The following is a 25,200-nucleotide window of genomic DNA, read 5'->3' as shown; positions in this document are numbered from 1 at the left end:
GGGCCTCGGTGGACGCGGGCCGAGACGTCGGGGCCTCGGTTGATGCGGGCCGAGACGTCGGGGCCCAGTGGAGCGGGAGCAGGGGAAAATAAAAGCAGAGAGTGGCAATGGAATCGCAGGGGGGGACTGTGAGGGAAGCGAGGGGGGAGGTGGTGCGCCTGCCTGCGCCTCCGTTCCCGGTCGGGCGAGCTGCGAAACCCCAATCGCCTCCGCATCTCCCGTCCTCCTCCCGGCGGCGCCGTCCTCAGTGCGCGCCGCGGCGGCCAGCGAGCCACCGGGCCGAGGGAGGAGAAGGGCGGCGGTTGCTGCGTTGGCCGCTCGCTTCCCGAGGTAGCATTCGCGCTCGCCCTCCGCTCGCCGGCTCCCGTCCCGCGCGCGACCACGGCAGATCGACCCGCGAGCTCGCCTTGGACGCGCCTGCTCCGTGCGGTGAGGAGGGGGCGCTGACCGGCGCGGCGGTTGCTTCTCGTGGAAGCTTCGGGGGGCGCGGCACGGCCCGATCCGGTTTGGTCTGAGAGCAGGCGGCGGCAATGTCGGCCGCGGGGGAGGACATAGTGCAGCACCTCTCGTCGAATTCCAACCCGTCCTCGTCCAAGCTCGCCAAGCTCGAGGCGCGCATGGCCGGCAAGGCCGTCTCGGTGCCGCCCCCGTCGCCGCCGCACCACCCGGTGGTCTCCGCCGCCTCGGCCCCCACCTTCATGGACCAGGAGGAGCTGCCCGAGTCCTCCTCCTCTTCGGATGATGATGTCAGCCCTAAACCTCCTACTCCCTCTGTTCTTTCTCCTCCCCTTTTACTGCTCTAGTATTACATAAACATAATGTTTATCTACCTTCGATTACCTTGCCTGTATATTACCTATGCTGCTGCAATCATCCTGGTTAGAACTATTTGTAATGTCTCTATTGGTAAACCTGTATTGTAGCTAATTACAGGTTACTGATATTCCCATTCCTAATTTCATTTCATCTAACCTAGACTAATGTTTGCTGTATTTGCTCACCAGAATGGCGAGGAGTTCTTGATACAGAAGAACACACTGAAGCGTCCGAGATCCCCGGACGATGACCACGGCCTAGCTCTTGGAAATTTTGAGGTGTGATCTTCTAACATTAATTGACTAGAATTAAACACGGACAGTTCTATTCTGCACTTGCTTTCCGTTCCTTGTAGTAAAAATTCTGTCTGGTGCACTCTTTCATGATTGTGAATTCCAGGGATCAGCTAATGCGGCAGCAAAAGTATTAGATGTCGCGGACGCACGACTGCCTTCGGAAAACCCAAGCAGAAAAAAGCAAGGCCGTGGAAGGGGACGTGGTGGAACAGGCCGAGGGCGTGGCTCAAAGACGGTTGATCAAACACGCCATACTTCGGCTTCCTCAGTAACTGCATCAAATGGTCAACATGACAAATTAAACAACATGGTATGCTGTGCAATTTTATTCTCAAGATCTTGACCGATCTTCTAGCTTTTAACCCATCAACGGGCAGTGGTGGGTAATGACTATCTTGCACTTGAATAGATCACGTCATTGCCTGCGCTCTTCTGGAAGAACCCTTTTAAGGCCATTGATCGATGCAAAAAATAATTATCACAGTGTAGAAATTCCTACAGCTTAGTTTGGTATTGATCAAATTATTAGATGTATTAACATTGTTGAGGAAATCCATAACTGGTAGCTGCTTGGTTGGCTGGCGAGTAGGGGATTAATAGACTAATCAGCAGGTTAGTCGGCAAGTTAATCAATTAATCAGCTACTCGGTGACCCTAGGAGTAGGGATTAATCGGCAAATTAACTGGTTAATCGGATGAATTCTTGAACAGGGTGTATCAATGATAAAGAACAACTAGCTTCTCCGATGCGGATAAAATATATCAATTGGAGAATGTTGAAATAGAGCCATTATATTTTTGCTCAGTTGGGGTGCGAATTGCTGAAATAGGCCACATCGCACAATAAGCACTTCAGCAATTGAGTTTTACTAACTGATGCAACTTATATTGACAAATAAGGTTCATGTTGCATAACATATTAAAATTCCACATTAGGGCATCACTCCATCATCACTTCACCAGGGATCTGGTAATCTTGTAGACTGGAATAAAATTGATCAAATGGCTGCAATCCTTGGCTCTATGATAATCTCCTAAAGGACTGTACATTCCGTGATCAAGTGATACAAGGCTTGGCGATATCGACGCATTTGAGGGCTTCATTTGTTGTAATCTCATACACATATGTATACAATACCAGTACGCTATTTCCTTATCTGCTAAATTACCAGCTTACATACCATTTACTCCACAGGATTCCCGAACAAGTGTTCTACCTGGGAATGATGACAGGACTGCTTTACACGTAAGACTTATTTATTTGCACCACTTCCAATGAGATGCACACATCTTGGTTTGATAATGCTAATGCATCCTTTTATTTTCCTTACATACCATTTCCTGCCTGCTTCCGAATGTGTGTGGGCTTAGCTTGTACATACACTTGAAAATACTTCTGAGGGTGTTCGTACATGCATCCAGGACCTTTCCTTCAAGAAAAAGTGTCTCTGTTAGTTCAATACTTCCACTTGAGTTTAGCATCTAAGCATCTTAACTAAATAAGTAATATTTTTTATGGCTTTCATATATGCATCCAGGCCCTTTCCTTCACGGAAAAGTGTTTCTGTTTGGTTCAGTACTTCTGCCCGAGTCTAGCACCTATAGGCAACTTAACTACATAAAGTAATATGATGTCGTTAAGATATCGTTGTGAAAGCATGTGCAGCTTTGGTGAATACTGTACTGGACAAGCCATATCTCACAGGGAATCAGTCAATCTGAGATACGAAGTATAGTGTACCATACAAACATGTTCTAGGATACTTTCTTTCATTTTCAAATTTACATCTTAAGCACTCCCAATTGAATAGGAAGAATTATCACTGTTACGTGGTAAAGTTGCATTTTTGGAGGAGGAGCTTAACAAATCGCGTCAAGAAGCAACGGAGCATCGCCAACTTAGTGATAGGTTAGCTAAGGTAAGGATATACTCACTGCAAGCTTTCTTTGATCCCGACTTCCCTAGGTCACTGACTTGTTGCCTTTGCATTATTCTGCCAGGAATTGAAGGATTTCAAGGATCAAGATCAACAAAAGAAATCAAAGGTGTCATTTAGAAACCATTTTTTATTACCAACCATATGTTTTAGCTACCCTTCATTGTTATTTATAGATTGGACCATTTTTGTTCTGAAGGTTTGGAACTTACCACTTAAGCCTATCATTATTGACAAATGAAGGAAACAACTCGCTTCTTGTATATGCAGAGATCCTGAAGTAATAGCCATTATTATAATTATGCAGCATATATGCTTACGTGTCTATTCTCATTGATACAGCAAATGAAGGTCCTGTCTGATCTGCTCATAGCAGTATCAAAAGCAGAAAGGCAAGAAGCACGGATGAAGTTAAAGCAGGAATCTTTCAGACTCGGGAACATTGGTGTTATGAGGTAATCTCTCAATGATCCGAGTTTCAAACACTTAATGAGGAATAAAGGAAGGATATGTCTGGATTTCCTATTACCTAAAGAATAATACTTTGTATATGGGTCGTTGTTATACTGGCATGTATGCTGCGATATTGTCTTCCAGAAATAGGCTTAGTGGCATGACCTGTCAGTTACTTCATATATTCAGTATGCTTTCTAGTATTGGCAACTTCTCTGCAGTTTGGATGTTTTTCTCACTTCTATTTCCTGTTTTGGGTATGGACCATTTATTGCAACCTTTTCTCTGACTGTTCTTTGTCATAACTCAGAGCTGGGACTGTCATATCTGAAACATGGGAGGATGGCCAGGCAATAAAGGACCTTAATGCGCATCTTGTGAGTTTCTGCCGCTCCGTAGATCTGTTTATTTCAATAGACTATTAGGCATAGTATATTCCATTGTAAAAGCTGATCATAATGTTAAGAACTTACTGTGGAATTGTGATCTGGGTGACCTGTCCAGTTGCTGATACCCAACCATTAACAGCTTTACTTCAGAAGGCATACCTGATGCTCTTATTAGACAACTTCTATTTCATTTTGTCTTGTTCGCGATTTTGATGATATATGTGCAGGTCACCCAGATCTTGTTTTTTTTACCTGATGCTCTTAAGTCATTACCATCCTAGCATCTTATAGGACATCTTGATCTTGTTTAGTTGAGCATCATGTTCAAAAGGGAAACTTTGTTGTTCATACTTTATTTTTATTGATCTGGCTTGGCTTGGACATGTAGTTTACATTTCATAAGCTTTGTCTATTAAGGCACATTGCGTAACTTGCAGCTCTGGTCTTTTACATGTTTTGCTCTCATCTATATAATTCCAGTTCTTGACAGTCACATTAACATACCATCCCTTTGTTGAATTGCTCATGTATGTTGGACCTCTATGTAGAAATCATTGCTGGAAACTAAAGAGGCTGTTGAAAGACATCGTAAGTCTCTAAAGAAAAGACAATCATCTGGTAAGAGCTACTCTTTAGAAACAAATATTGTGCTAGCTCAAAAACAAATATTGTGCTAACTCAAATTCTTTATAAGTTGCTGATTGAACTATCTTGCACATTGAAGAAGATTTGATGTATGGGTATATAACTTAAGTTCATTATTTTATACGAGGAAAAACTCTTTCACACAAGCAAGAGATAAACAAACACACATGATACTTTTGTTGTCACTGTTCTACACTCACTGCTTGATGGTCTGCTATTGTGTAGATAAGGGTGACGGGAGTGATGCTGAAAATAGCATGTCCGAGGAAGATTTCCTCTTACAGGATGAGATATGTAAATCTCGGTTAACAAGTATCAAGCGGGTGAGTGGTTTCCTTTACTTGGTTATTAAATACACCCTCTTCCCCTCTTAACCTACTTTCCACAATTGAATTGCAGGAGGAAGAACAGTATCTGCGAGAAAGAGATCGATATGAATTGGAAAAGGGTAGGCTTATACGTGAAATGAAGCGTCTCAGAGATGAGGATGGATCCCGCTTTAATAACTTTCAAATTCTTCACCATCGATATGCTCTGTTAAATCTTCTTGGAAAGGGAGGGTTTAGTGAGGTGTACAAGGTATATTCTTTCTTCAGTTATATATTTCTTTTTAAAAGGAGGCTCTGAACCATTGTTTATCGATAATCCATCTTGAAATACAAATGCATTCTGCGTTAATAAGGTAAAAGAGGTGCTCAACGTTACCATCATTATTTTAGATTTGTCTCTATATATGCTCCTATCAATAGCTTCATTTTGGGTGGACAGGAAGGCTGGGATCCTGGCCTATCCAAAATGGGCTTAAAAGGATAAGAAAGAAGTATGCAAACCTGGTATTTAAATAGTACTCCCTCTGTTCACAAATATAAGATGTTTTGGATATTTTAATATAAACTACTACTTCTGTAAAGAAATATAAGAGCGTTTAGATCACTACTTTAGTGATGTAGATGCTCTTATATTTCTTTACGGGGAGTACATACAAACTGAAATGAATGAACAAACACACTAAAATGCTTCTATATACATCCGAATCAGAAAAAAGTTAGAACATCTTTTAATAGTGAGCGGAGGGAGTAGGTGAATCTATATGGAAACATTGGAGCAACACATCTGGCATTGAATGTTCTTTGGCTTATGTTACATGGGGAAGTCAGTACACCAGGTGCAATGTGGCAGGAGCCAGTGCAAGTGGCTGAGAACTGGATTCAGTTTCCAGCTGCCTATCAGGTCCTAGTCTGTAGTTGGTTAGGGAAGGAATAATTTAGGTAGGTTAATTCAATTAGGGAAGGGAAGAATTAGGTGAGTTAAGATGAGTCTGATTCTTTTTAGGAAGTTGTTAGTTGGCCCAGTCTGTGTATCAGGCAATGCTATAAAAGCATGCCAACAATGAGATATTTCTCTAATTTCTACACTCTTTTCTATCTCCTCCCTATCCATCGACCTCCTACTGAGCTGCTATTTACTCTACTGAAATTCTATCACGGTGCCGTCCAAGCCTTGCAAAGGTGCTTCGTACCACAACTATAACCTTCATTTTCTGATCCTTGCCTGTGGCAACTTAGGCCTTGTTCGGATCTAAGGGAGGAGAACCAAAGGATTGGGAGGAAATGAGGGAAAAGAAAAGGAAACACGGGGTCAAACACAGGAATACATAGACCATGTAGGAACGGCGTAGGTGTTCGGAATGCAGGAAAATGGAGTACAGGGAATCTAGATAAGTTGGTCACACCCGATGATTTTTTCTATGTAAAAAAACTAACATGCTGGTTGAGAGTTTAGGTTAATGGGCCCCACCATGCACTTATCCATCTCATTCTGAACTTGATGTTGGTCCCAATGTGTATGGTTGAGGTGCTCTGCCTTGGGCCAAAGCAGAAAAAAAGATCTGGGAGTGGATTCTTGGTTTTCTTCAAAAGTACAGGCCTAGAAAACTTTACAAAGGATTGGAAAGCAGCGATTCCTGTGCTCTGAACACAGCTACAGTGAAAAAACCTGTAGGAAACGATTCCTTTCAAGTTTCCTAAACTTTTCCCGTGAAGCGCACAGGTCCTTATGTTCCTCTTATGTTGAAAAATGTAAGGTGTTGTGTTATAAATAAATGCAGGGTATACCATCTTGTACCAGCTTCGATGTTGTATTAATTTTGTTGCCAGAATATTACCTAGTTTTTAGCCTTCCTTTTGTGACGTCATTTCAATGTGTTTTGATATAGCATTCACATCTGATCTGTAGAAATTTGGAGTTTGGTGACACCACAAATAGTAACATGCAACTGTTCCTCTGTGCAGGCTTTTGACTTGGTGGAATACAAGTACGTGGCCTGTAAGCTTCATGGTTTGAATGCTCAGTGGAGTGAGGAGAAAAAGCAAAGCTACATACGGCATGCGATTCGTGAATATAATATCCATAAGACTCTGGTGCATACAAACATTGTCAGGCTATGGGACATATTCGAGATTGATCACAACACATTCTGCACTGTCCTAGAATATTGCAGCGGTATAATGATTTCTTAAATTTCTTTGACATTTTGACTGTCTAAATTTGGTTCTGTCATTTTTGTTTTGCTTGGAGTCTTATGTCACCCTGATGATGCCCATTGCCTCATGTTTCCTTTAGTTTTGTACTCCCTCCGTTCCTAAATATAAGATGTTTTAGTTTTTCTCTATTGTCTCAGATTCGTATGCGTCTAGACACGTTTTAGTGTGTATATTCGCTCATTTTAATCTGTATGTACTTCATATTGCAATATCTAAAACATCTTAATTAGAAACGGAGGGAGTAATACAGAAAATGCTAGTTAGGTTTTGTGCCAGGCATGCATGGTGTAACCCAGATACATATATCTATGATGAACTCTTACGTCATTAAACTTATTCCAGTTTTTACTATTTAGTCATAGTTGCCTCTAGGTGTCCTGGAGTAGACAGCGATATAAGGAACTAAAAGGGACATCTAAACCATGCTTCCAGTGATTTGGTCATGGTTTCTTACAGTTACAGTCCACATTGCCATTTATAATCTTGTAACATATGGATCACCCATACCACATTATGAGCTTAAGAGGTATGGAAAACTGTCATATTTGATCACTGCGCAAAAAGAATACATAATGCTTTGATGATGCCATGGAATTTGAGCTAGATTATTAGCAATTCTAGTGATATCTAATGGAGGCTGAAGTGGTCATTTGTAGTTGCTGAGCATGGCATTGACCCAATGACCTTGGCTTCAGTGCATAGATATCGAAACATGATAGATCATGTCTCATATAGTAGATTGAAGTTTCTATCTCTTCTCGGTAGGCGCACAGTCCATTCTAGTTTTACAGTAGTTATTCATAATGATTTTACTACTGAAATCTAGAACTCTCATATTAGGAGGTTGTGGCATCTAATAATGTTATCTCCTTGCTCATCTTTTACCTAGGCAAGGATCTCGATGCAGTCCTTAAAGCAACGCCAATTCTTCCAGAAAAGGAAGCAAGAATCATAATTGTTCAAGTATTTCAGGGCCTTGTTTATCTTAACAAAAAGGCTCAAAAGATCATCCACTATGACCTCAAACCAGGCAACGTCCTCTTCGACGAAGTTGGTGTTACGAAAGTCACAGACTTTGGCCTTAGCAAGATAGTGGAGGATGACGTTGGGTCTCAGGGAATGGAACTCACTTCTCAGGGAGCTGGAACCTATTGGTGAGCGACTGAGTGCATTCACTTTCCCAGTTGATTTTTACGAGGCCAGATCATGTTTCTGTGGAATGTTTTAGTTGCCGCCATTGATTTGCTGTACCTGTGTACAATTGTATAACCTTCAAAATAAATGCTCCCTCAGATCCATATTACTTGTCGCTCAAACGGATGTATCTAGTGCGTCTATCCGTTTGAGCGACAAGTAATATGGATCGGAGGGAGTACACTATGTAAGCAGGTTGGATTATACATTTAATTCTTGTTCATGTTATTGTGTCTGCTGCACCAATGTTATTTCTTAATGACAGATATTTCTGTTTTAAAAATTCTTTCTTCCTTTTCTGCTTTAATTTTTTTCTTCCTTCTCCAGGTATCTGCCACCAGAATGCTTTGATCTCAGCAGAACACCATTTATTTCATCTAAGGTACTGATATTTGCCAGCATGTTTTACCTTCTAATGTACTCCCGCCATCCCAAAATAAAGTTAGTGCAAAGTTGAGTCACCAGGGATATATTTGCTTTAAATATGCCCTCAGCTGCCAGGGATGCATGTTCACCTGCTACATATTTTAGAACGTCCTTCCTGATACAAGTGTTTGCATCTTGCGTTTTGCACAAGAATGGGAGAAAACTTTGGATTTGGAGTGAGCAAGAGTCCACTAGAGAGAGAGGGCGCTGCTGGCGTGGCCGATTTGCTTGCAGACAGAGGAGACGCAGACGGGGCAGTTGCTGGAGCTTGCCGAAGCTCACTGATTTGGGGGTTGCTGAATCTCCACACGGCAGCTGGACCGGCGGTAGGGGTGGGGTTGGTTGTTGGGAAAAAGAAGGCAGATAGGGGTGACATGGTAGGAACATATAAGGGGAGAGATCTAGCTAGGTGGCACCGTACAAGGGAGCTGGGTGGGAGAGGCTGTGAGTGATGATTTAGAGCTGCTAGGGTTTCTGTTGGGTCATATAGGCCAGGCTGTTGGACCTAATGGGCTGGCTCAGGGATTCCTGTTGGTCCTAATTGGCACATAAGGTTGGAATTTGATGCCGGGGCATAATTTTCTGCCATATAAATATTGTCTATTCTTATTTTCCCTCAAAGCCTATTTGTCGCCATGACGGGTGCTATGTCGACATAGGGCCCTGGGATCGAACTCGACTCAGCGACATGGAATCTTTGGCTGTTGGGAGGCTGGGTAATTGGGTCACCAGACGTGATGAGGATACTGGTCTGCTGGCGGTCAGTGGATTGATATGCCGATTGTCAGTGATAGAGTTAGCTGGGGGTTGCTGCGGAGGGCGGGGTTGCGGAGTATGGCTCCGGCAAACAGTGGTGGAGGTGCCCATCCATGGGTGGTCCGTGGGAGGATGCAACAGTAGGTCTGAACTGGGAAGTGAAAGGTGACACTGAGAGGGGGAAGTGGTCGGGCAGATATGCATTTTTGGACAAAATTGGGGACATGATCCCTAGTTAACCCTCTTCAAGTTTTTAGCTTCCCAAACTTCTGATTTAAATACCCAGTTATGGTAACTGTAGCTTCATTCTGATTGGTGTGTAAACTTGTTGTTGCATTTATGCAGGTGGATGTTTGGTCAGCCGGTGTGATGTTTTATCAGATGCTATATGGGAGGCGTCCTTTTGGCCATGACCAGACCCAAGAGAGAATACTTCGAGAAGATACAATTATCAACGCACGCAAGGTGGAATTCCCTTCGAAGCCAACTGTATCAAACGAAGCGAAGGTATGCTTCCTGTTTGTTCATATGGCATATTTCACCTTCTGAGCCATCACTTGTAGTTCTAGTTATTCCCTTGCTAGATTATGTACATGTGACAGGAGACCACGAGTTTGGTTTCAAGTTTGTTCTGTAGATTGCCATGAGTTGTGCAAGGGAATGTTGCTAGTTTGGAAATATTTTGATCTTGGAATACAAATAACCACACATCAAACTTCTGTTGTATTAATGCGAAGCATTATTGCTCCCATCTCTTGTGAGTCAATTTGTGACCTTTTACTTCCAACTTATGCAGGAACTGATACGCCGTTGCTTGACATACAATCAATCGGAGAGGCCAGACGTTCTGTCAATAGCTCAAGATCCTTATCTCTCTTATGCAAAGAGGTAGACACTGCACGTCTGGGCATGACTACACTACAAGACGAAGGATTTTTTGGAGGTTGGGCAGCCACTCCCAAATGGTGTAACTGTACATATTGTACATTTCGGGTTGGTCTCGTAAACTGCGATGACCCAATGTCTGCTCTTTTCAGTTTAGAGGAAGTAGGGCATCGGTTTTGAGGGGCATGCACTTCTCTTGATGCTCTTGTGCCGCCCCTCCTTGCGTAATGGGATGTTTGTTTTTGCTAGCGACCCTGCTGATGGTTCCTTTAAAGGCTGTATTTATTCGTACGGTCCACTAGGGACTGGGCTCTGCCAAACACACATTCATCAGAGATGGGAACCGTCGATGTTCACAAAAACCTTTGTGATGCACTATGTCCGCCCGGATATGTTCGTTCTATCTCGGTTGTCTAAATTGGGTGTGGTCAGTTGAAAGCTTTGATCAACAACTGCTTCCTCAGTTAGGGTTTATTGGACCTCCTTATTCCGGTCAAAGTCCAACCATTAACTGAAGGGTTTTTATCATTTATATGTCACTGGTTATGTCCCACTAAGTTTTGCCACTAGGAATTCGAACTGCTCAAAAATGCCAGCGCTTCAGCTTGAATCTCGTTTGCCATGTTACTGACCAAAATACCTATGGACCAACACAGCTGCTCTCCCTTTATCTCACTATAATAAAGCATGGGTTTCACTTGATCCCAACAGGGTTTTTATTTTCCTCTAAAATCATTCGCTCGCTTACTCTTGACAAGTGGGACTCACACTTATTATTGTGAGATAGAGAAAGTTGACATGTGGGTTCAGGGGTATTTTATAATACATGGTCAATGGGTTTGACCTGACAATAACGATGTCTAATGGCATTTTTGAGCAAACATCTAATGAAAAGATGACATTTTTGAGCTATTTAATGGCATTTATGAGCAAGCATCTCACTTAACGATAACATTTTTGAGCAGTTGTAACTTTTAATGGCAAAGCCGAGTAGTGGGACACAACTAGTGGCATAAATGATAAAAACCCTTAATTTAACTAATGAAATATAAATTATGTGTCACAAGTGGAAATCCTTTTTTGAATACAAATACAAATTCAATAGTATAATTTTCATAGCATATACCTTATATTTCATTAGTCATATAGATAATCAAAGTTTGACCAAAAAATATGAGGGACTTGATAAACATGGATGGAGGAAGTAACTAAATAAGAGTGGTTCATTTGATACTCCATCCGTCCCAAAATAAGTGTCTCAACCAAGTTGAGACACTTATTTTGGGACGGAGGGAGTATACAGTTAGTGTTATTACGTATGTATTTCACCTTTATATGGTTTCGATTTTGCAGCTATTAACAAAATATTTTAGAAGAGACTTATGTGGTTACATTGTTTTATAATGGCCTTGATGCGTAATGTCAACCTAATAATCTCTAATAATCCTAGGGCATGATTATCGGAAAAAAAATCCTAGGGCATGAGGAATACTGCGGCTGGAATGCATGTAGAAGGTATTTTATATATGCGCGAAACTGAGTTTCCTTTAGTTCAAATTAAATGTTTCAACTCTTAAACTTTGAATGTATTTTATGATATATCTTCACATTTAGTTTAGTTTTGTGATGAGCTTTAAAACTGCATCCTATATAGACAACTTCGAGTGATTTCTGTTTTCTGAAATGTTACTAGAATATCACTTAATATACCATATGTAGGTTGGTTTAAGAAATCAATGGATGCGTTTTGTTTTAGCTGTATTCATAGTGGAGTCTTCAGTCTGTGTGTACATGTGTAAGAACTAATTGCATGAAAACACTAGCATGGACACGGCTAAACCTTGTCTTATAACTGAAGTTACCACCATGATGGAGATCTCATTACCATACTGTTAGAGCATCTCTAGCGGCTCATATACATGATCCTCTAAAAAAACGTGCTCCCATATAGTATAAATCAGCCTTGACATATCACATGGCCCATTTGGTAAGCAACCTCAAAACAAATAGATAAATCAACGTTGACATCGTTGAAATCTAGACGATGCATCCACATCGTCCAAACGCCAATTCCCTTTCCTCCCGTCACCATTCGGAGCAGGTGGAGCACTGAGATGACGCCACATCACTCCGTGCGACTCTGGACAGAAGGGGAGGGGAGAAGCATGGGGCTGGCGCGGAGACGAGGAGGGGGAGTAGGGGGCATTGATCCGCGCTGTCGGGGAGGGAAAGAGGAAGAGGCATATGAGCTGGCAAGGTGGGAGCAAGGACATCAACGGTGCGGGGCGAGCAGGACCTAGGGCGGAGGATCGTCGCCACCGGCTATAGCCAAAGATACATGATGACTGCGTTCAGTATGCTTATATATGGACCATATCACCATTAAAAGAAGAAGGGGTTCCAAAAGAAAAATCTCAGAGATTCATTGATAATCTTGCCAATCCATTGTAGAAGCCTCATTTTCTCTAAATAAAGATACCACTATGTGTATAAAGTTCTCGTTGATGGGTCGTGTGGGGGCAGTAAGGAGCATTGTGGGACATGAGGGAAATCGAGTGTAACGTTGAGTTTGACCAATCAGCACTGGAGGCAAAGAGGGCGGTACCCAGCCGTTGTTAGAGGATCTTCAAATGAACCATCAAAACCTTCCTATATGTCCGAGCAAACAGGTCGGATAGTGTAAGGACAAAACAACCTCTTCAACAGAGGCCACCCAAATCCCCTCCATTTATCTGGATTGCTAGTTGTTACGAAGTACTCCCTCTGTAAAAAAGAATACAAGAACATTTAGATCACTACTTTAGTGATTTAAATGTTTTTATGTTTCTTTACGAAGGAAGTAGATTGAACTCAACCTCATGTAAGTTGATCCATTTGATTTTCATAAAAAAAAGGTTGATCCATTTGATAGCTACACATGTCGGCCTGGCGTCTTGTTCAATTTATTGTATAAAATGTTTGTGCCGAACAAGGATGATATTGAAATGGTAGTTACAAAATATTATTGAAACAATAGAGAGAATATAAAGGTGAATGAGATATTGACCCGGAATCTTTCCAGACCACTTTCTATATAAAAATTTGGACAACCAAATATGAACAAGCTGCTCTTAGCATTAGTACCATGACGCTCTCATTTGCACTTGACGATCTGATAACAGTTACAACTGCAGTAGTACTGTGCTTACTAACACTCAATAGCAGCTTTTGGATACGAGCTCTATTTTTTTAAAGAAGGATACCTGCATCGATCGATGCACACAACCATCATTATTGCATTATTTAACAAGATCTTACAAAATAAATACACAAATCAACCAAAGCCATCTTTCTAACGAAAATTGTCATCCTACCCACAAGGTTGATTATATGTCTTGACCTTGCGTCAACGCACACCATGAAATTCAGTGGCCTCACCAAGCCGCCTGCCGGCTAGCCGGGAGCACCAACTAGTCTAGCAGATTCTCAGCGTACACCGCAAGTGCACGTTATAGAATCCGTCGCTGCCATCTTCCGTCATCCCATCTTCAGGAGTAATCACTGCATTGACTTTGTTAGACCCTTTTTGCCGTCGACGCCACCACGACGTCAGACAACATCACTGACCACCCTCATGCACCTTGCCGCCAAGACTCGCCGCTGTCGATACTGTAGATGGCACACCGCTCCACCTTGGTCACCACACGAGAAGCATGCAGAGACCTGCGCCTAGCCATCGAAGCCAAACACTTGTCCCTCCAGCCGATGTACAACCCCAAAGATGATGCCCCCATAGGGGTGAGGGCAGAGGAACCTCACCTTCGTCCGATCTGGAATTCGAATCTGGGGTTTCCCCCAGGGCACACAGGAACGCAAAATCGCCCCACAACACCTCCAACAAGATAACGAGGCCCACGGGTGTCGCCGTCGACAGTTACGGCTGAGCCTGAATCAAGCTTTCACTGGCAACCTCGCGCCCATCACCGGTTGGTCCACCAGATTCTCCACCACTTTCATCCAGCACGCCCCATGGGGACGTCCCTACCGCCAGAAACCGCCCACGACCGGAGTCGCAGCGGTGTCACCACCCGAAACCACCGCTCCGGCTGGGTGAGCCATCGATGGCGGAAGAATCCGCATCGTTGCGCCACCGACGCCAGACGACACACACGTCGAAGCAGGACACCTGTGCGGATCCACCGCGACTGCGTCCCGGAGCCACGGCAGAGGCAGGGACGGATTACGGGGGCGAGGATTAGGTTTTTCTTTTTTTTCTAGGGTAATAAATGGGGAGGGAGGGGGGGGGGGGGGGGGCGACGATTGTGTCGTCCCTTGACATCGATCACATATTCGCTACTCTTTTTTACCTGCGTACGTGTCTGCAGCCTGGTTCGCCCCCTATCCCCATCAGCCTTTGTTTAGCCCATGTACAAGTACAACTAGCATTCGTAAGAGATAGAGAGAATCAATTCATATAATCGTTGCCCGGACATAAAAATAAACATTTGTCGTTTTCATTTGCGGGTCAGCTTTCAAGATGCACTACATGAAAAATTGCCTTTTGCATTTACTTTATGGCAACTTTAGTGAAAATTGAATTGTTCAGAGTCGCCACTTGTTTTCTTTCTTTGATGAAATTTACTTTTGTTAACCTAGGCTATTGTCTACTCGTTTTTTTTCTCGGCCAACCACTACACTATAAGAAAAATCTCGCCTCCCTATGTTTGAATCCTGGCTCCGCCCCTGGGCGGAGGAAGACCCCCCAGCCGCCATCATCCGCTGCCTGGCTTTGCCCCGTGTCGCTACGGCGGCGACTAGGAGAGGGGCCGCGGCGGCCGAAGCCCTACGGGTCAAGAGGGAGGGAGGAGATGGAGCTTGTTTTTTGAAAAATTTGAAAAACTTTTAAGTGTCAAGAAATTCTGAAAAAAAGCATACACGTTCATATTGATGTGTTTTACATATGTGTAAAGTCTGATGATGGAATATATTATCGTGAGAGTTGCACAAAAAAGACAAGTTCATGCATTTTCATAGCAAACAGTGCATGTACTGTTCATCATTTGAAAATCATGATTTTCCTTTTTTTAGCTCCGACCATAATGTATATCATCTTCTAATTTTGCACACATGTACTATACATCTGTATGAATTTGTGTGATCTTTCTAGATTTTTTTGGAAATTTTTTTTAGAAAAGGAGGATGACCCCGGCCTCTGCATCTGGGAGATGCATACGGCCACTTTATTGATTATTCTCGAGGACCTTATAAAGTATTACAACAATATGTCTGAATCCGCCATCTTGGTAACATATGTCACTACTCCTATCCATATGATGAAGGGGTGCTACCTGGGCCAAATACCCGGACCACTCACCTAAGCCTATCATCAAAAGCTAGAAGCCCCAGCCGAGCCACATACCGGGTCTGGGGCATAAACTGGTCTGACGCACTCACATGTGTCGTCGATGCTATCTTCCACATGTCCGTCTTCAGAGCAGATATTGAGGCTTCTACCTTGTCAGACCACTCTGCCATCGACGCCACCATGACGCCAGACAACTGCCTCCTCCTACGCGAGTCCATCACCGTGCATCGGGCGCCGAGTCTCCACTGCACCACGCCGCCGAGATCCGCCGTCATCAATGTGTAGGATGAAGCACCGCTCCACCAAAAGAGCCGCCCACTGGTCTCTCGATCCCGTGTACACCTTCAAGAATGACGCTCCCAAGAAGGAAACGACACCAACGCGCCGCCGTCATCCGATCTACTGATCTAGGGTTTCTCCCGGAGGTAGCAGATAGAGGTCTGGAGCTTCTCCATGGCGATGCCTTCAAGAAGGTAATGACACAAAAGAGTGCCGCCAACACCGGTGTTGGCATCAAGCCGAGCACGAGGTTTTCACCCGGATCCGCTCGAAGAACCTCCATCAAGCATCGTGTGCACGGGTCGCTGCCGATCTGAGTCGCCACATATCGAGCAGGCCGCACCGGCCAGATCAGATCTGTCCGAAGGGCTCACCACGCATGGTGCCGACCCAACCCCCAGGCCCTCCATGCCGCCACCGTCGATCCGAGGTCAGATGGTCTGTCGCCACAGACCCGGCCGCCGCCGCCGAACGCCGCCAAGGCCGCTGCCCGAAGCAGGGTCGGCCGCCGCACCCGCCACCATCGCCGCCCAAGGTCGAGGCAGCCGCCGCGCCGCCGCCGGAAGGCGGGCCCGCCGTGCCACCAAGGCCAGATCGACCGTGCCACCCACGCCACGGGGCTCCGCACCGCTCCTATGGCGCAGGAAAAAGGGAAGGCCCCCGCCACCGCCGTCAGCCCCCGGGCTATAGGCCGGCGGCATCCTTCGGCGGGAAATAAAGGGCTCCATGGAACTCGTCCTCCATTTAGCATTTTTCACTTGTAACAATATAGGATCGTAAGTTTTATCATTGTGGTAATTTTTTTTGCGGGAATGGTAGTACTAACTAATTGTCATGATTTTTAGTATCATCTTACTACTAGCAATGAGGATACATTTACCATAGCTTCTGTATATTTTAGTATATCATAATAGTGAGGATACATTTGCCACAGCTTGCGTATGTTTTAGTACCATCATATAATAGTGAGGATACATTTACCACACCGCTCCGTCTGGTGAAAAGTACCACCATGGTGTGCTGATGAATAATATTACCACCATGGTAACTTGTTCTATAAAGAATGGTAACTCGCGCAGTGCCACGGTAGAGCCATGGCGCGCAGGAAGCAAGGTCCACGGTTCATGCCTCCATGTCCATGTGCAAGCTTCTTTACCGCCATCACATGCTGCTGTCCAGCGCTACCCCGTCCTCGTGCGAGGTCCCCTCGGTGGTGAGGCCGTAGCCGAGCGGGAAGAGCGGGTCGTAGTGCGCGTCGCCCACGTTCATCGGCAGCTGGTCCACCGACTTGAACCACGTCCGCGCCAGCCTCCCGGTGAACCCGTAGTCGCCGAACAGCGCGTCGGTGACGCCCTGCCCCTCCGAGCCGGGGAGCCACGCCGCCACCAGCGCGTCCGCGGCGGCCAGGAGCGGCTGCGCCACCACGGGCCGCCCGCTGATGAGCACCGTCGCGCACCGCACCGCGCCGCACACCGCCTGCACGGTGCTCAGCCCGGGCTCCGGGATGGTCAGGTTCAGGTTGTCGCCGGCTGTCTCCGTGTACGGGTGCTCGCCCACCGCCACGATCGCGTAGGAGAAGTTGCCCTTCTTGACGAACTCCGCGTCCGGGTTCTCCGCGAACACCACGGTGGTCGACGGGTCCACGGCCGCCCTCACGGCGTCGAGGATGGTCGTGCCCACGGTGATGCGCCCGCTGTCGCCCTGCCACTCGATCGTCCAGCCGCCGCACTGGTAGCCCAGGTTGTCGGCGTGGCTGCCGGCGACGAGGATCTTGGGCGCCTTCTTGGACAACGGCAGCATTGGCCCGTCGCTCGTGTCGCCATTCTTCAGGAGCACCAGCGACTTCCTCACCGCCTCCCTCGCCAAATCTCTGTGCTCCTGCATACCATAAATTCAGAATTTCTGAATCCGGTAGCAAATCATAAATGAAACCAGATTTCAGAGCTCGGCATCAGAGTTTGTTCTTCCGTACCTGCTTGCCTAGCTGCTCGGTCAGGGCGGGATCGGCGTAAGGGTTCTCGAACAGGCCCATGGCGAACTTGACGCGGAGGATCCGGGTGACGGCGTCGTCGATCCTGCTCATCGGGACTACTCCGCTGTTGACGTAGCCAGTCAGGATGCTGATGAACTGCGTGTAGTTCTTAGGCACCATGATCTGCAACATCACGAAAAGAATCGATCTCAGCAAGCAGCACTGCATTCACAGAGAAGAAAGTCTTCCTTCCTCCACAGAGAAGAAAGTCTTGCTTACCATGTCAAGGCCGGCAAGAACAGAAGCCTTGACCGAGTAGGGGTAGTCCGCCCCATAAGGGGTGGTGAGCTTGTCAATGCCCATCCAATCTGAGATCACGAAGCCCTGCAGTTAAGATGGATCAAACACAATGAACATCTGAAGACTAAAAACAAGAATCCAACTGAAGAAGAACACCTGAATCTGAGCGTGCGATTGTTTTCCACTCTTTTTTACCTGGAATTTGAGCGTGTCCTTGAGGTATCCGGTGACCAGATCCTGGTTGGCGTGCATCTTGACCCCGTTCCAGCTGGAGTAGGAGATCATGACGGTGGAGACACCCTTGGCGAGAGCGTCGAAGTAGGCCGGCATGTGGATGTTCATCAGGCCCTCGCGGTTGATGACCGTGTTGTCCTCGTTGATGCCCTTCACCGTGCCGCCGTCGCCGACGAAGTGCTTCGCGCAGGCCACCACCTTGTTCCTGCAGTTCCCAAAAGTATCTGTATTGAATTCTTTCTACATAGTTTGATAGTGGCAGTTCTAATGTGTTCGTGGACTGGATCTTACTTTCCGGCGACGAAAGGCATGCCGCTGGTGAAGTTCTTGGGGACGTCGCCCTGCAGGCCCGGGATGAGCTCCGTCATGGACTGCACGATCCGGCGGTCCTCGCTGTAGCTCTCGTAGCACCGCCCCCACCTCGGATCTCTGCACACCTGTTCACGACAAGGGAAGCAGCACAGCAGATGAGTGAGTGAGTGAGTGATGGTGTCGGCAAACGCGATTCAAAAATTCTGAAAGTGTTGCTCAGAGATCTAGTTTACCGCGATGCACGGCGCGAAGGCGTACTGGATGCCGGTGGCTCTGACTTCGAGCGCCGTGGCCTCGCCGATCCTCTTCACCAGGTCGGGGTCCCGGGTGGCGCCGAGGCCGACGTTGTGGGGGAAGATGGTGGCGCCGTAGACGTTGTTGTTGCCGTGCACGGCGTCGATGCCGTAGATCATGGGGATGCCGAGCCGCGTCGACATGCAGGCCCTCTGGAAGCCGTCCACCATGTCCGCCCACTCCTTGGCCGTGGCCCCCTTCCTCGGCACGCTCCCGCCGCCGCTCAGTAGGCTGCCGATGAAGTTGTCCCTCAGCACCTCCGGCGTGGCGACCAGCCGCTCGATCTGCGTCATCTGCCCGATCTTCTCCGCGAGCGTCATCCGCCCCAGGAGGTCGGCGACGCGCGCCTCCACGGGCTGCGCGGCGTCCTTGTACAGAGCGTGGTCGGCCTCAGCGCCGAGCACGGCCCAGAAGAGCAGGAGCGCGGCGAGCGCAACGCCGGGGTGGCCGCCGTCTGCCATGGCGTGTGATGGAGGCAGGACGCGGTCGGCGGCGAGAGGAGCCGAGGACGGTGCAACAATTTATAGAGAGGAGCGGGGCATGTGACGGCGAGAGGAGCCATGGCCGTCGTGCGTCGCGTGCCGTTCTCCGCGTTCGAGAAATGCGTGATTTTTTTGGATCAAGTTGCATGAATTATTGCAAACGGCATGTCTGTGGGGTCAGATTAGATTTTTAAACATATCTATGCACGTGCGGGACCCGGCAGCCGCTACTTTGGGTAACCCATGCCGCACAAGCAAGCAACACCCAAACAAAAATAATGGAGTGCTCATGCTATGTGCCAAGGTCGTGCTACCGACCCCCGAGGGGAAATTTTCTTTTCTCTTCTTCTATCCAATTCTCGGATGTGAATAAAGAGCACCTCCAAGTGCGCGTTCGGTTGGAAATCAATCTGTGGTTGGATGGTTAAAAGGAAAGTGGTATCCCCACTGCACCATGGTTCAAATTCTGATGCTCGCATTATTTCCATATATTTATTTCAGGATTTTTGGTGATGCGCTTTCAGTGGGAGAAGGCATTCCCATCGATGACGAGACGCCTATGGTGACTTTGTAAATCATCAAGATGATATGCCGGCTCAGTCACTCGAAGGTGCTCATAGGGGTAGGATGTGTGTGTGCGCATTCATAGGGGTGAGTGTATGCGCGTATGTATGAGCGCTTGCGTCTGTACTGTGTTAAAAAAAGGTATGTTCGATTCACAATTCTGTGTTAGGCCATTTTGCGTACTTGTTTTGGTTGGACCTGTTTGAACTAATGCATGCTAGAAAACAACATATGCATGTTGTTTGGTTGTCTGCGTCACTGTTGTTAGACAAACAACACATTGTTTGGTTGTAAATAGCTAAAAATGTGATCACCATTTCTCACAAATGGTGACTGTCGGTGTCAAAACCGGCGGATCTCGGGTAGGGGGTCCCGAACTGTGTGTCTAAGGCTAATGGTAACAGGAGGCGGGGGACACAATGTTTACCCAAGTTTGGTCCGTCTCGATGGAGGTAATACCCTACTTCCTGCTTGATTGATCTTGATGATATGAGTATTACAAGAATTGATCTACCACGAGATCGTAGAGGCTAAACCCTAGAAGCTAACCTATGATTATGATTGTTGCTGTCCTACGGACTAAACCCTCCGGTTTATATAGACATCGGAGGGGGCTAGGGTTACACAAAGTCGGTTACAGAGAAAGGAATCTTCACATCCGAATCGCCAAGCTTGCCTTCCACGCAAACGAGAGTCCCATCCGGACACGGGACGAAGTCTTCTATCTTGTATCTTCATAGCCCAACAGTCCGGCATACGCATATAGTCCGGCTGTCCGAGGACCCCTTAATCCAGGACTCCCTCAGTAGCCCCGAACCAGGCTTCAATAACGATGAGTCTGGCACGCAGATTGTCTTCGACATTGCAAGGCGGGTTCCTTCTCCAAACTCTTCAAAGTACCTGTTGTAAATAGCAGTGCCCGGTTCCCCATTTAATGTTATGCTCATCGGCTTCTGCACCTTAACAGTCTGAGCTTCCACGTGTCGAGCGAATGCAAGAAGTCGGGGCATTTTTACATTTGCCACCCTCACCATGTAAATAAATTGTCTATTAAAGAGACGGGGATCTTCAGATCCAATCCACACCATCTGCCCCAAGCGAGGAATCATCAGAGCGTGCCCGAAAAAACCACTCCAATATGGCCGGCGCTCGCAGCTCTTCCTCCCGCTCTCGCAACACCAAGCCGGGCGATTGGGAGAAGTGTACCGTATCCCATGGCAGATTAGTGAAGTTGCAGACCCAAGGGTTTCTACCTCCTGCATATCTAGTCCTCGTTCGAGCCAGATCGGCTTCCTTCGATGGTGGGGAGCAAGCGGAGAACTTTCCCAACCCATCCAGGGGAAGCGAGTATGCCTTGTTTCCTTTTACTGAGGGGCGTCGGATTTCCAATCCATCCGTTCCTCCATGGGCTTCTGGAGTTCTACGGCCTCCAAATGCACAACTTCACACATGCCTCCATCCTGCACATCGCAGGTTACGTCGCTCTTTGCGAGCTATTTCTGGGCTGCGAAGCCCATTTTGAGCTATGGAAGAAGCTGTTCTGCCTCGTCCCCCGCAATCAAGGGGGATCAATATTCCAAGTAGGCGGAGCCGAGATATGGCGCATCGCCGGGACCGGATACCTATCCGTCACACCGAAGAAGGCACCCGAAGAGTGGCCCTCCAAGTGGTTTTATATTGAGGACGTCTCCCTCCCCGACCCAATCAGAATGGGTCTTCCTGAGTTTACAAACGTTCCGCTGAGAAAACGCCTTAATTGGCGTCCCCCGAGCCCCAAAGAGGAAGATAGCAGGGAGGTCCTTCAATTGACGAGCAAGATAAGAATACTTGCTCAGTCTGGATTATCAATGGTCGAGGTTATGGCGATATCCATAGTGCGGGGGGTTCAGCCACTCCAATACCGAGGGCATCCATGTGGCACTTCAATGGAGAAGACGACGCCACCCGCTGCGGTCGAAAGGGTCCGGACTCCACCACCGCTTTGGTGGAAATACTGTCCAATTTATACAAGGGGGAAAGAGAGGAGTTCGTCCGCATTAAGCCACGGGATGGATTTTCCATGTACAACCCTCCCAGCTGGGTGAGTTGCCATCCATTACTCTACTCTATTCATTCCCTGAGCCTTTGTTTTCATAAATATTTACTCCGTCTACTTATAACAGGAATGGCGGAAAATAACCAGGGAGTTCCATAGCCCGGCAACACAGCCAGAGGGCCGTAACCGGGCCCTTGACCCCGGATTCGAAGAGGGATCCAGATATATTCGTGGAGCTCGTGGAAGGGGTGTTTCACCAGGCGAGCTGTGATGGCACAGAGGTGGCCATCATTGCTGACTATCCCGGTCTCCTCCCTGTATCGCATGTAAGTAAACAAGAGACTTATCTTCCAGGAAAGATTCACTCCTTCCGTCTTACCCACCACACAATTCTTATGCTCTAAAGGTAAGACGATCAGCGCGCCAAGCCGAACCCGAGGCGACTCGTCAACAAAGGGCGCCCGTTCCGGGTAGGCCTTCAAAAAGAAAGGCGAACAGAAACATGGCGGAGCCGTCGTCAAGGAGGTATGGCTTTAAACGAGCCCCGCAGTTGTCATCTTAAAGTATGACACCATCCGTTGTGTTTTAGCAGAAAGAACATCCGCCGGACTATGTCCGGGGATCCTACCAACCATACCTCTACTAGCTGGATTCCAGACCCGGTCTTGAGGACGGAGGCCAACACGGAAGCGACATCGGACTATCCTCATACAGAGGATTCAGATAGAATGTCCGTTACAAATTCTGAAGTGGAGAGCGCCATGAATCATCAGCGCCGGCGGGCCGCACTCCATGACCCTGGTTTTTCAGAAGAGGCTTTTAATGCCTTCAACTCGGGTGATGCATACATCCGAGCCGCTCAGGATGGTCTTGCTAGAGCCACAGACCAGTATTTGAAAGATATACGGGTAAGTATAAAAATCTGATAATTATGTATATCAGTAGCTCCTGAGACTTGAAGCAGTTGGTACAACTGATTTAAGGATCATTGTACTAAGAGCTTCTCTCGGAGAAAAACAACCTGTTGTATCAAGAGGTGGAAGAGTGTCAAACCCAGCTAACGGCCGCTATGGCCAAGCTGTCAAGATCCGAAGAGGCATCGACTGGTATGTATTCCCGAATTGAGAAAAAAAACAATATTGTGTTTATAAACCAGTAACGCTAACAATATATGATGACCAAAATCCTCAGATAATTCGGAACAGAATCCGGGAATCCCACAAGAGGGTGAACAAGAAGCACAAAGACAAGCAGCTGCTGGCGAGTGTGTACTTACACGAGTCATACAGAAGAAAAACAAGCTCCAAGATGCTAATACCCAGCTGGGTGAAGAATTGAAAGATGTTCGGGCCCAGCTGGCTGACACTGTGAAGGAAAATAGGAGGCTTCAGCGCGGCATTTTTAGTATGTTCTCAAACAAACATTTATATAGTTCGGCAAAGATAGGAACTAACAGAGTTATGTCCATATGTATGCTGACTGGCCGTCTCGAAGAGGAGATGCCCGGATCCTTAGGCAATCTGCTACAAGAGCTTTCGCAACTGCACGAACAAGTTCGGCAGGTCATGCGGAGTGTCGCCAAGGCCTTATGGCCATCCGCGTCCCTGCCAGGAAGTATGGGGGAGCTTGCATAACTTTTCAAGGGAGCGCGGCGGCATTTCCGATTATGGAAGATATCTGCCTATCGAGAAGGAGCGAGAGAGGCTTGGGCCATGGTGAAAACACAGTATACCAAGCTCGATCCGAATCATATGGCCCGGGTCGGACCTGTAGGGTCATATGGGAAAGAAGTTCCCGTTAGTCTGGTATATGAACAGGTAGGATTAGTGATACGTCTCCAACGTATCTATAATTTTTGATTGCTCCATGCTACTTTATCTATTGTTTTAGGCAATATTAGGCTTTGTTATCCACTTCTAGGGACTAACCTATTAACCGGAGGCCCAGCCCAGATTTGTTGTTTTATTCCTATTTCAGTGTTTCGAGGAAAAGGAATATCAGACGGAGTCAAAACGGAACGAAATCAACTAGAGAAATTAATTTTGGAAGGAAACCCACCTGATAGACTTGGAGTGCATGTCAAGGGAGTCCCGGGCTGCCCACAAGGGTGCCCCCCCCAGGGCGCGCCCCCTGCCTCGTGAGCACCCCGGAGGTCCACCGACGTTCCCCTTGCACCCATATATACCTACGTACCCTAAAACTTCCAGAACAGAAGATAGACCGGGAGTTCCGCCGCCGCAAGACTTTGTAGCCACCAAAAACCTCTCGGGAGTCCTTCCCGGCACCCTGCCGGAGGGGGGATCCTTCACCGGTGGCCATCTTCATCATCCCGGTGCTATCCATGACGAGGAGGGAGTAGTTCACCCTCGGGGCTGAGGGTATGTACCAGTAGCTATGTGTTTGATCTCTCTCTCTCTCTCGTGTTCTCTCTCGTGTTCCCTCTATGGCACGATCTTGATGTATCCCGAGCTTTGCTATTGTAGTTGGATCTTATGATGTTTCTCCCCCTCTACTCCCTTGTGATGAATTGAGTTTCCCCTTTGAAGTTATTTTATTGGATTGCGTCTTTTATGAGAACACTTGATGTATGTCTTGGTGATCAACTTGCGGGTTTCGTGACATTGGGAACCTATGCATAGGGGTTGGCACACGTTCTTGACCCTCCGGTAGTAGCTTTGGGGCACTCTTTGAAGTACTTTTATGTTGGTTGGATGAATATGAGATTGTGTGACGCATATCGTATAATCATGCCCACGGATACTTGAGGTGACAATGGAGTATCTAGGTGACATTAGGGTTTTGGTTGATTTGTGTCTTAAGGTGTTATTCTAGTACGAACTCTTTTATAGATCGATCCGAAAGAATAACTTTGAGGTGGTTTCGTACTCTACCATAATATCTACGTTTGTTCTCCGCTATTAGTGGCTTTGGAGTGACTCTTTGTTGCATGTTGAGGGCTTGTTATATGATCTATCTATGTTATTATTGTTGAGAGAACTTGCACTAGTGAAAGTATGAACCCTAGGCCTTGTTTCCTATCATTG

The 25,200-nt window shown here is 46.7% G+C and overlaps 2 protein-coding genes across 2 annotated transcripts; one reads left to right on the top strand and one right to left on the bottom strand.

Moving 5' to 3' along the window:
- Positions 1–103: 103 nt before the first annotated feature.
- Positions 104–10,758, top strand: LOC123113329 (serine/threonine-protein kinase TOUSLED). The gene is made up of 16 exons (XM_044534540.1): positions 104–746; positions 1,005–1,094; positions 1,216–1,422; positions 2,308–2,358; positions 2,924–3,031; positions 3,114–3,158; positions 3,392–3,504; positions 3,813–3,879; positions 4,440–4,509; positions 4,762–4,859; positions 4,936–5,115; positions 6,828–7,038; positions 7,969–8,233; positions 8,601–8,655; positions 9,801–9,962; positions 10,252–10,758. The coding sequence occupies exons 1-16, from the start codon at positions 531–533 to the stop codon at positions 10,345–10,347; spliced, it is 2,034 nt and encodes a 677-aa protein (XP_044390475.1). The 5' UTR covers positions 104–530; the 3' UTR covers positions 10,348–10,758.
- A 6,076-nt stretch (positions 10,759–16,834) lies between these two features.
- LOC123113328 (beta-glucosidase BoGH3B) lies at positions 16,835–19,611 on the bottom strand. Its single transcript, XM_044534539.1, has 6 exons — positions 19,015–19,611; positions 18,761–18,906; positions 18,431–18,674; positions 18,215–18,319; positions 17,936–18,118; positions 16,835–17,841 (listed from the first exon to the last, which is right to left on the bottom strand). Exons 1-6 carry the CDS (start codon positions 19,534–19,536, stop codon positions 17,125–17,127), a joined length of 1,917 nt encoding a protein of 638 aa, XP_044390474.1. The 5' UTR covers positions 19,537–19,611; the 3' UTR covers positions 16,835–17,124.
- Positions 19,612–25,200: the final 5,589 nt, after the last annotated feature.

This window comes from Triticum aestivum, chromosome 5B (assembly GCF_018294505.1).
Source record: "Triticum aestivum cultivar Chinese Spring chromosome 5B, IWGSC CS RefSeq v2.1, whole genome shotgun sequence".
Classification (NCBI taxonomy): domain Eukaryota; kingdom Viridiplantae; phylum Streptophyta; class Magnoliopsida; order Poales; family Poaceae; genus Triticum; species Triticum aestivum.
Note: the sequence above shows the minus strand (reverse complement) of the source record. Positions and strands in the feature narration are given on the sequence as shown.

Bases quoted from the DNA above. Each gene is read 5' to 3' on its own strand.
- LOC123113328 (XM_044534539.1), bottom strand. From the start codon at position 19,536: ATGGCAGACGGCGGCCACCCCGGCGTTGCGCTCGCCGCGCTCCTGCTC. The intron at 18,675-18,760 runs GTAAGATCCAGT...TGGGAACTGCAG, and splicing joins ATGCCTTTCGTCGCCGGAAA to GAACAAGGTGGTGGCCTGCG. The intron at 17,842-17,935 runs GTACGGAAGAAC...TATGGTATGCAG, and splicing joins CCGAGCAGCTAGGCAAGCAG to GAGCACAGAGATTTGGCGAG.
- LOC123113329 (XM_044534540.1), top strand. From the start codon at position 531: ATGTCGGCCGCGGGGGAGGACATAGTGCAGCACCTCTCGTCGAATTCC. The intron at 2,359-2,923 runs GTAAGACTTATT...CCAATTGAATAG, and splicing joins ATGACAGGACTGCTTTACAC to GAAGAATTATCACTGTTACG. The intron at 9,963-10,251 runs GTATGCTTCCTG...CAACTTATGCAG, and splicing joins CTGTATCAAACGAAGCGAAG to GAACTGATACGCCGTTGCTT.